Here is a 12,291-nt window from a genome sequence, read left to right as displayed (position 1 = left end):
AGCAATGTAGATTTATTCACAAAATGCTGGAGTAACTCAGCAGGTCAGGCAGCATCTCGGGAGAGAAGGAATGGGTGACGTTTCGGGTCGAGACCCTTCTTCAGACTGATGACGTTTCGGGTCGAGACCCTTCTTCAGACTTGTACTACAGGAAGCAATGTAGGATCTTGTGGTGGCCCAGTGCGCAGCAGTAGAGTTTGCTACCTGACCGCTGTAGAGGTTCGATCCTGACCAAGGGAGCCGTCTGTGTGGAGTTTGTACATTTACCCTGTGACCGCGTGGGTTTTCTCCAGGTGCTCCAATTTCCTCCCACATTCCAAAGAAGTACAGGTTTGCAGGTTAATTGGCTTCTGTGAATTGTCCCCAGTGTGTAGGATAGTACGAGAGTATGGGCGATCGCTGGTTGGTGGGCCGAAGGGCCTGATTCCACACTGTATAACTAAACTAAACTAAATCTGGCCCAGCATTGAAAGGAGACGGTTGGGTCAAAATATACCAGGTGCGGTGAGCAGCAAAATAAGAAATAGCAGCTGGAGCAGGCCATTCGGCCCCTCATGCCCGCTCCATCTTTCAATAGGTTCAGAGATGACCTTTTACTTCAGCACCAGCCTCCTGCAGGAACCTGGATTCCCATTCCTGCTGTTTCAAACGTAGAGTGGGAAAATGTGGGATGGAATTCCGCACCTGTGATGCTGTGATTGGCATCGGGAGTTGGGCATGGGCAGAGTTGACATTAGGTTTGTTCTGCACAGTTTTGGTCGGTTTGTTGCTTGACCTTCCTTATCCCTATCTGTTTAGTTTAGTTTATTTGTCACGTGTACCGAGGTACAGTGAAAAGCTTTATGTTGCATGCTAAACAGTCACCCTGTACAGATACAGGGAATAATGTTTAGAGCAAGATAAAGTCCAGTCAAGTCCAATTAAAGTTAGCCCGAGGTTGCCCAATGTTGTGAGGTTTGAAGTGCTTTATATCTCTTGTGCATGACCCATAGTAACCCAGTCCTGCAGGACTGCTGGTGCCATGGGTTGTAGCTCTGGGAGTTGTCACGTCAGCTTTCAGCAATATCAAAAGAAGTGGCAAAGCAGATTTTGGCCAAGAGTAGTTTTATTTCCCCCTGTTTGGGTTATTGTGATTGAATGGAAATTTGACATTGTGTTGGGGGGAAAAAAGGGGTTGATCGGCTGTTCAATATGTTGATGAGACCAGGCTATTGTGTGGGGCTCTGCTCGCCTGGCTATCGAGACAATGTTGTTAAACTAGAAAGGGTGCAGGAAAGATTCCCCAGCATGCTGCAGGGCCAGAGCCAGGGAGGCCGGAGTTCCACGGCAAGACTGGATCGGGTGGGACTGCTCTCACAGTCTGCAGGAGACTGAGAGGTGATATAATAGAGGTTTGCAAAATCAGGAGGTGAATAGTCACACTCTTGGGAGAGTATAAAACTAATGGGCATAGGTTTAAGATGAGAGGGTAAAGATTAAAAAATAACCTGCGGGGCTACTTTTTCGCACAGGGGGTGCGGGGTATGTTGAATGAGTTTTCAGAGGAAGTGGTAGAGGCAGGATATGTACATGCATAGGAAAGGTTGAGAGGATATGAGTCAAATGCAAGTAGATGGGACAAGCACAGGTAGCTAACTTGGTCGACATGGACAGGTTGGGCCGAAGAGCCTGATGCAATGCTGTTTAACGCCATATGTTTCTATGAGTTCCCCCCCTCCTCTACCCTTGTTTGATGCTGCATCTGTGGTAATGTTAATTAGATTTGAGTTATGGAGACAGTTATGGAGACAGGAATCCAGGACCATGAACCTTGACCCTTCCCCAAACAACGAAATGTTTGCGAGATAACTGCCTGAGAAGATGATGCCCCTTTTTCAGCTACCCCCACCTCCCACTGAGAACCAGTCCAAGTCCAAGAGCCTTGTATCTGGACGTGCTTGACAGGGTGTGGGCTGGGTTAAGCTGTGATGGCTCACCATCGCAGCAGAACCAGGAGCATTGAAAAGCCAATTGCAATCTCAACTTGCCCAAATAATTTGCCCTCGAGAACACCCTGGAAGCAGCTTACACCCCAGGGTATTGGACCCAGGTTTGTACCTTCATGATGTGAGATGGTTAACATGAGTGGTGGTAGGGAGGAAGGGAAGGATGTGGAAAAGGTCAGGGGAGAGGGCAAGAGAGTGAGTAAATACAAAAATAAATAAAACTGAGGCAAATTGAAGAGGCCTCGAATACTGAGAAGCCTCAGACTCTCTGCTTTTTGGATGACTTTCATTTCCCATCACAGTACTTTAAGATTATTTTTCTTTTTGATCCCGTAGAAAAAGCCTCTGTCGACTGTCCTGAAGGAAGTCTGTGACGTGTAAGTACCTGCTGTGTGTGAATAGTCTCCTCGTTAGTCCTGGGAATGCGTAACCCATGACACAGGATACCAAAGCAGGAAGGTTTAGGTTAAAGACAGTGAACCGGCCATGTTGAAGGATGAGCGCCATATGTCTACATCAGCGCGAGTGTTGGACAAGGAAGGGATCCACTGATGGTGACCTGCCTTGTGACAAACTCATTTCTCTTCAGGTGATAGAGGTTGGGGGTTTGGAAAGGGCTGTTGGAGTAGCCGGAGTGTGCAACCTTCAGTCCGAAGAAGGGTCTTGACCAAAACCGTCACCCATTCCTTCTCTCTAGAGATGCTGCCTGACCCGCTGAGATAGAATGGTAACTGCCTGGATCGGATTTGTCCTGCTTTAGACCTTCCAGGGAAACACCTAAACACCTTGTTCCCAGCAACATTGTTTTCCTACAACATAGAAATAAGCCATTCAACCCGTCTAGTCCGAGCATTCTCATAAGTTTCATTGTAATCCCAATTCCTCCACGTTTCTCTGTAACACCACATACCCACCCTGCCCCCCCCCCCCCCCCCCCTCCGTCTTCCCCAAAGTCTGTCAACTACCTGAACATTGGAGACAACTAACTGAAACAAACTAATCTACCAAGTGCTGCGGGGGACGTGGGAGGAAAGTGGAGCATCTGATGCAAACCCATAGTGTTGCAGGGAGGGAGGTACAAACTCCACTGGAGCAGTGAGGCAGCAGTGGCACTGTCCACAGCAATGGGTGATGACTCTCCTCTGTCCCAACACCAATGTGTAGACTGCACTCTGACCCCATCACCAATGTGTGGACGGACTGTATTATAACCACAACACCGTAGACTGCAATCTGACCCAAAACAAGTGTGCAGACTGTACAACCACCAGTGTATAAATGGTATTGTGATCCCAACACTAATATAGAGACTGTACTCTGTCCCAGCACCAAGATTGAGTTTTGTTTAGTTTAGAGATTCAGCGAGACAGCTCACCGTGTCCGCGCCGACCAGCGATCCCCGCACACCAGCGATCCCCGCACACCAGTGATCCCCGCACACCAGCGATCCCCGCGCCGACCAGCGATCCCCGCACACCAGCGATCCCCGCGCCGACCAGCGATCCCCGCGCCGACCAGCGATCCCCGCGCCGACCAGCGATCCCCGCACACCTGCGATCCCCGCGCCGACCAGCGATCCCCGCACACTAGCACTATCCTACACACCAGGGGCAATTTACAATTTTGTACTGAAGCCAATTAACCTACAAGCCTTTATGTCTTTGGAGTGTGGGAGTAAACCAGAGCACCCGGAGAAAATCCACGCGGTCACTGGGGCAATGTGCAAACTCCATACAGACAGCACCTATAGTCGGGATCGAACCCGGGTCTCTGACGCTGTAAGGCAGCAACTCTACCGCTGCGCCACTGTGGCCTGTTGCCCACACCAGTGCAGACAACACTATGATGCCACAGCACTGATGACAGACTGTACTCTGTCACCAACACTAATGTGTAAACTGTACTCTGAGCCTGACACTGGTTTCCAATGGGCTGCCTCCCTTCCCAACCACTGCTGTGGTCAGTGAACCATGTCACCCGTGTCACTGTTCCTGTGACGATGGCTGTGGATGTTTCTGAGCTGCGTCACGCTGACTAACTGCGAGAGCCGCAGATGTGGAGTGTTCCACAACGTTGCCCACGTGCTGACCAACATCTTTCCTTTCCTGTTTATGAGAGGTCGGCACAGTTTTGAATCTTGGCTTGGAGCCTGAGATTGAGTTTTAGTTCTAGTTTTTAGTTTTAGAGAAACAGCATTGGGAAAAAAAGCCTTTTGGTCCACCGAGTCCATGCAGTCCAGTAACCACCCATTCACACTAGTTCCACTCCCTGCACACTAGGGCCAGTGTGTACAGAGGCCAACTAGCCGACAAACCCGCACACCTTTGACATGTGGGAAGAACCTGGAGGAAACTCGTGCTGTGACAGGGAGAACGTGCAAACTCCTCGCAGACACCCGAGGTCAAGATCGAACCCGGGTCTCTGGCGGTGTGAGGCAGCAGCTCAACCAGCTGTGCCACTGTGTCGCCCAAACACGCCACTGTGCTGCCTGTGTAGCAGACACAGTGAGCACCAGGGCACGGCACAGCCATGCTTTGAATGATAACAGTACCCGACCCTGACTTTGAACCCAAATCACTTCTGTCACTGCCTCCCAGTGCCTGTTCCAAAACCCCCAAACTCCTTTCCGCCTGTGTCAACAACCACCCAAGTCTCCTGTACCTGTTGCATGTACCTGCCCCTGGCACCTTGAGCCCATCCCCCCCCCCCCCCCCCACTGCCCAGACTGCCAGGCATTGCCTTCTGTGCCAGCTCGGACTGCCGTCCCAGCCTCCTACAGAAGCCCCTGACACCAGCCCTGGGTGCAAACACCCATTGCTCCCCATACACAGAGATGCGCCCACACACAGAGACATGTGCACGCACACACGGAGACACGCGTGCACACGCATGTACACACTCGCGTCCACCACAACCGTGCTGACCTTCTGTCCATTGACACTAATTCCATTTGCCTGCATTGGGCTCGTTTCCACCTATGCCTTGCCGAAGTGCCTTTCTGATTAGTTCTTGTGGGCAGTGATTGTCTGTCAGCGTTGTACTTGCATCTCACCGTAAGTCGGCAGTGGAAGTCCACTGCACACTGGAGAAGGCGCGTGGAATTGGAGTGCATTCCCAGCAATCTGGGCCCACTCCATTCCCACAGATTTAACCGACGCTTATCATCCAGTTGAAGAGAGGCAAAGTGAAGGCCAATCCTTTCTCTCACTGTAGCCACCAGCTGGCTATCCTCTGCCATTGGTAAATGGTTGTCACGTGTTTGAGATTTAAACAGCCAATTACAAAAACACCTGGCAGGTCAAAGGCTAGCCCTTCACTTTGCAAAAAGCTGGAGTAACTCAGCAGGTCAGACAGCCTCTCTGGAGAAAAGAAATAGGTGATGTTTTGGGTCGAGAACCTTCTTCAGACCTTCACTTTGGCTTTTACCAACTGAAGGGCAATCATTGGTTAAAGCTGTGCAGTTGGGTCTAATGTGCAAAGCACTTCACTCAAACTCCATGCCGTCTCCATTGTGCAGTGTGGAGGATATTGCTCGTGTTCGAGGTGATCGCTAGTCGGCATGGATTCAGTGGGCCAAAGGGCCTGTTTCTGCACTGTGTCTCTAAAGTCTGAGGTCCAAAGGTAATGTTGGCTTTTCCTTCACATCAAGGTGGAATAAGAACAATCCGGACCAGTACGCTCTTCAGTACACGGACGGGATACAGAGCTACATCACAGAGACGGTGAGGGGCCGAGCATGTGTCCATGGAGATGTCAGGGAGAGGTGGTTGTGGGGGTTTGGGCCTTGCTGATGTGCTGGGGAGACCTCGCCCCGGAGTGGTCTTGGTCTCAAGGAGCTGATCTCAGGGTGTCCTCTGGTGCAACCACAGCATACGGCCAATGTGTTGCTGCTCAAGAAGGGGAGGGCATCAGTGTGGAGACGATGCACTCCATTGACACATTTTCTCAGCACACGGCCAAAGGAACTGTGCAGAGTGTGGAGATGACAGGATTGTTCTGTAGGTGAGTCGTAGAATCTGGTGAGAGTGGATGGGAATGTGGGGGGGGGATGGGTTATGGGAAAAATTATTAGGGGAATGGGCTGAATGACTTCCTATATAGTAAAGAAATGTTGAAGATGTGAAATATGCCTGGACTACCACTTGCTTGGACTACCACTTATCCAGTCCATGGGTTGAGATCCAAAGGCATTTCCAACCACTGTGGAGCTGGAGCTGTGGATATCCTAAGGGTACTGGAGAAGAGACGGGACGGTATGGGGAAATGTGTGGGTTTTTCCTGTTGCTCACCGACTTTCTTCCTGACTCGTTACAGAATCGGCATGAAATTAAGAACGGAAGCATTCTGCGTTTGGCCACAGCCCCGGTAAGTTCCTCCCCGTTAGTGCACGGGTAGATTTGTCCCCTTCAGTACGGGGCCCTGACAATGGTCGTGCCGCTGGCCAAACCCTTCCTGCAGGAAGACTGCGTTAGACACATAGCTGTTGCTTTGGGTCGAAGCCCATCCCATGGGTTTATTGGGAATAGGTCTGCATGCCAGCGTTTCCACTGTGCTCCTGTGCATCTGTCCATGTACACACAGGCGCATGTATATGTGCACAGGTGCTGCCATGTGTCTGTCCATGTACACACAGGCGCATGTATATGAGACAAGTGTTGCCATGTGTCTGTCCATGTACACACAGGCACGTGTATATGTGCTGTCTGTGCGTCTGCGTCTGTCCGTGTACACACAGGCACATGTATATGAGACAAGTGCTGCCATGTGTCTGTCCATGTACACACAGGCACGTGTATATGTGCACATGTGCTGCCGTGTGTCTGTCCGTTTACACACAGGCACGTGTATATGCACCCGTGTGTTGTGTGTGCTTGTGTGTGTGTACCCATGCTGCTCTCCCTGTGACCCTGTGCGTTTTCCTCAACTGCTCTGGTGTCCACCTACATCCCAAAGACGTACGAGGTAGTAGGTTAATTTTACCACTGTAAACTACCTCATTGTGGATGAATGGCAAAAGGACCAGAGATTTGTTGGTTATATGAGAGAGAATAAATTGCAGGAGCACGGAGAAGTAATGGAGTGAATTGGACTAATGAGGTTGGCCTGTGGGAGTTGACATTGACTGAAGAGCAGAATGGCCTCATAGAGCCATAAAGTCATACAGTGGGGAAACAGGCTGATTGGCCCAACTAACCCATGCCGACCAACATGCCACAGCGACACTAGGCCCAGCTGCCTGCGTTTGACCCATATCCCTCAAAACCTATTCTACCCCTGTACTTATCGTAATGTATCTTAAACATTGTGATAGTACCTGCCTCAACTGTCTCCTCCGGCAGCTCATACCGTACACTTCCCTACCTTTGTGTAAAACAGTTACCCCTCAGGTTTCCTTTAAATCTTCTCTATTCCCCTACTCTGGGTAAAAGACTCTACACGTTTACCCTATCTGCTCTGCCTTCTGTCATCACAAATAAGATTTACGCCATTGAGTGGCTGGACCCTAAGCTCTGCTCACCCTCATCCCCCCCTCTCCTCCGCTGATCTTCAAACCCGTGTTTGGAGGTGTGTCCATTGTCGTGCTGTAGTGCACAGGGATTGTTTACCAGGCTGAGGGAATCTGTACAAACAGATGCTGTTCTCAGAATCCGTCAAACACCGGCTCACAGCAAGAGCTGGACTCGAGTGTGTCTCCTGGTGTACAACACAGGTACTGCACCACTGCACAGTCAGCAGAAAAAAAAACCCTACAATAATGCTTTTACTTATCTTCGTTAAGAGGCATTGCACATCCTCTAAATGGCAGGACAGAGCATTGGGCGGAGTACAATAAAAAGCAACACGGGACTGAGAGATTACCAGAGAAGGAAATATTAAAACTCACCAGAAACATGAAAATAGATATGCAGTGGTCCAATAGAAAAATATAAAAAATTCAAAAACATTACAAATGTAGCATTTTTCTGATGCATTCCACATCAGAAATGTAGAATCTTCACAGGAGGAGGAGAATATTGGAAGGGATTACTTTCTGCACAGTGGGTTGCTGGCAGATTGAGTAACCCAATGAGTTTGCGTTTGAGGTTAGTTTATTGTCACGTGTGCCAAGGTACAGTGAAAAGCTTTTGTTGCATGCTAACCAGTCAGAGGAAAGACAATACATGATTACAATTGAGCCACTCACAATATACGGATACACGACGAAGGGAATAAAGCAAATAATGTTTCGTATAAGATAAAGCCAGTAAAGTCCGATCAAAGATAGTCCGAGGGTCTCCAATGAGGTAGACAGTAGGTAGACACAAAATGCTGGAGTAACTCAGCGCGTCAGGCAGCATCGCAGGAGAGAAGGAATGGGTGACGTTTCGGGACCCGAAACGTCACCCATTCCTTCTCTCCCGAGATGCTGCCTGACCTGCTGAGTTACTCCAGCATTTTGTGTCTACCTTCGATTTTAACCAGCGTCTGCAGTTTTTTTTCCTACACAGGTAGATGGTAGATCAGGACTTCTCTCTAGTTGTGGTCAGATGGTTCAGTTGCCTGATAACAGCGGGGAAGAAACTGTCCCTGAATTATACATCAACTCTGGTGTGTGAACTTGGATAGCTTTTTAAAGGAAAGCCAGTAAATTACAAGAAGAATGGGCCGAAAGCTAAATGTGAGGTTATCCACTTTGGCGGCAAAAACAGGAAAGCAGAGTATTACCTGAATGGTGACCGATTAGGAGAGGGGGAGATGCAACGTGACCTGGGTGTCATGGTGCACCAGTCATTGAAGGCAAGCGTGCAGGTGCAGCAGGCAGTGAAGAAGGCGAATGGTATGTTGGCATTCATAGCAAGAGGATTTGAGTTTAGGAGCAGGGAGGTTCTACTGCAGTTGTACAGGGCATTGGTGAGACCGCACCTGGAGTATTGTGTGCAGTTTTGGTCTCCTAATCTGAGGAAAGACGTTCTTGCCTTAGAGGGAGTACAGAGAAGGTTCACCAGATTGATCCCTGGGATAGCGGGACTTTCATATGAAGAAAGACTGGATAGACTAGGCTTGTACTCGCTGGAATTTAGAAGACTGAGGGGGGATCTTATAGAAACATATAAAATTCTTAAGGGGTTGAAGAGGCTAGATGCGGGAAGAATGTTCCCGATGTTGGGGGAGTCCAGAACCAGGGGTCACAGCTTAAGGATAAGGGGGAAGTCTTTTAGGACCGAGATGAGAAAACATTTCTTCACACAGAGAGTGGTGAGTCTGTGGAATTCTCTGCCACAGAAGGTAGTTGAGGCCGGTTCATTGGCTATATTTAAGAGGGAGTTAGATGTGGCCCTTGTGGCTAAAGGGATCAGGGGGTATGGAGAGAAGGCAGGTACAGGTTACTGAGCTGGATGATCAGCCATGATCATATTGAATGGCGGTGCAGGCTTGAAGGGCCGAATGGCCTACTCCTGCACCTATTTTCTATGTTTCTATGTTTCTATGAGTCAGTCCAGGGAAATGGCTTGCAGATGCATGTTTCTGTGTGTGGTACATCAGAGCTTTTCTCCGTGTGTGTCTCAGGCAGCAGGCATGTGCAGACTTGGTCACTGAGCACTTTGTGTCTCTTGCACCGTGCAGTAAGATGATGGCTGCTCTGTTACCCCAGGGCCTCTTAACTGCACGTGCCCCACAACCCTCAAAATCCCAAAACCTATTGATCTCCATCTTGTATGTACTCAGTGACTCAGGGCCCACATCTCTCTTGGGTGGAGAATTCCAAAACTTCACCACACATTGGGTGAAAATCATCTCTGTCCTAAATGGTTGACTCCCTATTTTCAAGGGGTGAACTAAATTCTACACACTCTCGCCACCAAAGCATTGTCCCTGTCAAACCTGTAACAGTACAGCAAGGAACAGGCCTTTCGGCCCACTGTGTTTGTGCTGAACCTCTCGCTCTTCAATCTTCTGGAGAAAATGGGCTTAATTTGTTTATGGACAAGCTCGCCATCCAAGAATCACTTGGTGAGTGCGCACAGTCTGTTTGACAAGTGTAGCCCTCCTTGAGGGGGAGACTAGGCCTGTGTACAATACCATATAATGTGTTCCTGTCACTGGACCCACTACCTCTACACTGAGCATGCTTCCACTGTGGCACATTGCATCAAATGTGACAGGGAGATAGTGTCAGGCCAGACGGCAGCTCAGCCAAGCTGTCAGGGCAGGGACATTAAGCCATTTTAAAAATCAAATTCGATAAATATTTCTTCTTCTTTGACCATAGCAGTGGTAGAAGCATGTTCATGTCCTAGACAAAGGGAGGACTAAGTTTGTGCACTTGCTTCCAAGACCCTTTCAAAGAAGGTTTGCTTGTTCGTTTTAGAGTGGCAATAGCTTCAAATGTTTCACTGATTCATTCAGAGGGAATGCATGTCACGAGCTTGCCCTTATGCAGATTAAGCTCATCTTTTCCAGAAATTAGAAGAGTGAGAGATTTGGCGCAAATCTCTGTGGGCTGAAGGGCCTGTTCCTGTGCTATACTGTTCAACGTTCTATCGTGGAAATGGCAGCATTTCTTGCCAATCCCTAAAAGATGGCGATGAAAAAGTAAAAGATCGAGGGAAGGAAAAATTAAAGGACGTGATAAACGTGCCAGAAATAAAAAATATATCGTAAATGTTTCTATTATAATAATATATTTTATTCGTCCCACACCGGGGATTTTTTTTTTAAGGAATTGAGTTAATAAAGTGAGTGTTAATCCTATGTAAAGTGAGTCCGGTGCTCCGGTTTCCTCCCACGTTCAAAAGACGTGAAGGTTAATTGGCGTCTGTAAACTGTTCCTAGTGCGTTGGATAGAACTGGTACACGGGTGATCATTGATCATCGTTAACTCGATGGGCTGAAGGGCCTGTTTCCACGCTTTATCTCTAACCTAAACCAAACTAAAGAAATGGCCAGTGAGATAGTTGGTGAGTTGGTTTTAATTTTCCAAGCACCCCCAGATTTTGGGAAAAGTGCCATGCAATTGGAAAACAGCAAATGGAACTACTTAACTCAAGAGAGAGGGAGAGGCAGTAAGCAGGAATGCACAGCCCAGTTGGCTCACTGTTTGCCAGTGAGAAAGAGTTTACTTTTATCATTGAAGATGTTGTGGCAGTATACTTGGAAACATTCAAAGTCAAACTCAAAATGGTTTTGTTGAGGGTATATCATATTTGATAAATTTATTTACATTAGATTACTTTAAAAAAGTGATGTCCATTAAAAAGCTGTGGATAAAGTGGAGCCTGTGAAGGCACTAAGATTTCCAGAGATCATTTGACGTCACCCATTCCTTCTCTCCTGAGATGCTGCCTGACCTGCTGAGTTACTCCAGCATTTTGTGAATAAATACCTTCGATTTGATAAGTCAAGTCATTGAGAAGTTGTTATCATTTGAACAAGTACGGTTAGCTGCAAGTAACATGAAAGTCTTGCATGAGGCAGCATCACAGGCACACAGAGTCAGACAACATACAAAACATAAATTATACCTAAATTACAGGCAGCATAAAGAAGAAGACTGCAAAATAAAAAACAAGACGCAATGCAAATCACCGTGAGAAGAAAGTGCCACGTCAAAAGTTATTGGGGAAAATAAAAGCATATGGTGCAGGAGTAGACAGAGTGGTGTGGACAGAAGATTGGCCGGCTAACGGGGAGCATGGATGCACGTGTGGTGGGAGGTTACAGAGCTGTCGGGTGCCAAGGGATCCTGGTGAACGACTGGCAGATGCAATATGTACTTGGAAATTCTAATGTGGTTTATTGCCAGGCAAATTGAAAACAAAATTAGCGAGATTTTACATCAGTTGTATCTGGCGTTGGTGAGGCGATGTCTGAAATGCCTTCAGTATTGGTGGCCTCTTCCTTAAGGAAGCACGTTAATGCATTATTCAGAGCAGACTTACCACACTGGTACATGCAGAGGGCAGGTTGTCTCATGAGGAAAGGTAGGGCAGGTGTGGCTTGTATCCACTGGACTCAGAAGAGTGAGAGGGGATTGATTGAAATATATGAGCTCCTGAGAGGATTTTGACCAGAGAGGACCTTGCCTCGTGTGGGAGAGAACTAGGGGTGACGGCTTTAAAAATAAGGAGTAAATTTAAGGCAACGATGAGGCAATATTTTCTCTTGGGGATAGTGAGCCCTTGAAACCTTCTTCCTCAGAGACTTGTGGAAGCAACATTTTCGAATGTTATGAAGGCGGAGGGGGAGAACGGTTACCGAGATTGGGTGGGAATGTTCATAAGTTATAGGAGCAGAATTAGGCCATTCAGCCCATCAAGTCGACTCT

The 12,291-nt window shown here is 48.1% G+C and overlaps 1 protein-coding gene across 3 annotated transcripts in view; it reads left to right on the top strand.

The window, feature by feature from the left end:
* Positions 1 to 12,291, top strand: part of elmo3 (engulfment and cell motility 3) — an 82,209-nt gene that overhangs the window by 28,708 nt on the left and 41,210 nt on the right. For all 3 annotated transcript variants that reach the window (XM_078401703.1, XM_078401704.1, XM_078401705.1), the window contains exons 3-5: positions 2,322 to 2,362; positions 5,635 to 5,707; positions 6,300 to 6,350. In XM_078401703.1, the coding sequence (XP_078257829.1) occupies positions 2,322 to 2,362; positions 5,635 to 5,707; positions 6,300 to 6,350 (165 nt within the window). The remainder of the gene's footprint in view (positions 1 to 2,321; positions 2,363 to 5,634; positions 5,708 to 6,299; positions 6,351 to 12,291) is intronic.

Source organism: Rhinoraja longicauda, chromosome 6 (genome assembly GCF_053455715.1).
Source record: "Rhinoraja longicauda isolate Sanriku21f chromosome 6, sRhiLon1.1, whole genome shotgun sequence".
Classification (NCBI taxonomy): Eukaryota; Metazoa; Chordata; class Chondrichthyes; order Rajiformes; family Arhynchobatidae; genus Rhinoraja; species Rhinoraja longicauda.
The sequence above is the reverse complement of the archived record's forward strand: the minus strand, read 5'-3'. Positions and strand labels throughout refer to the sequence as shown.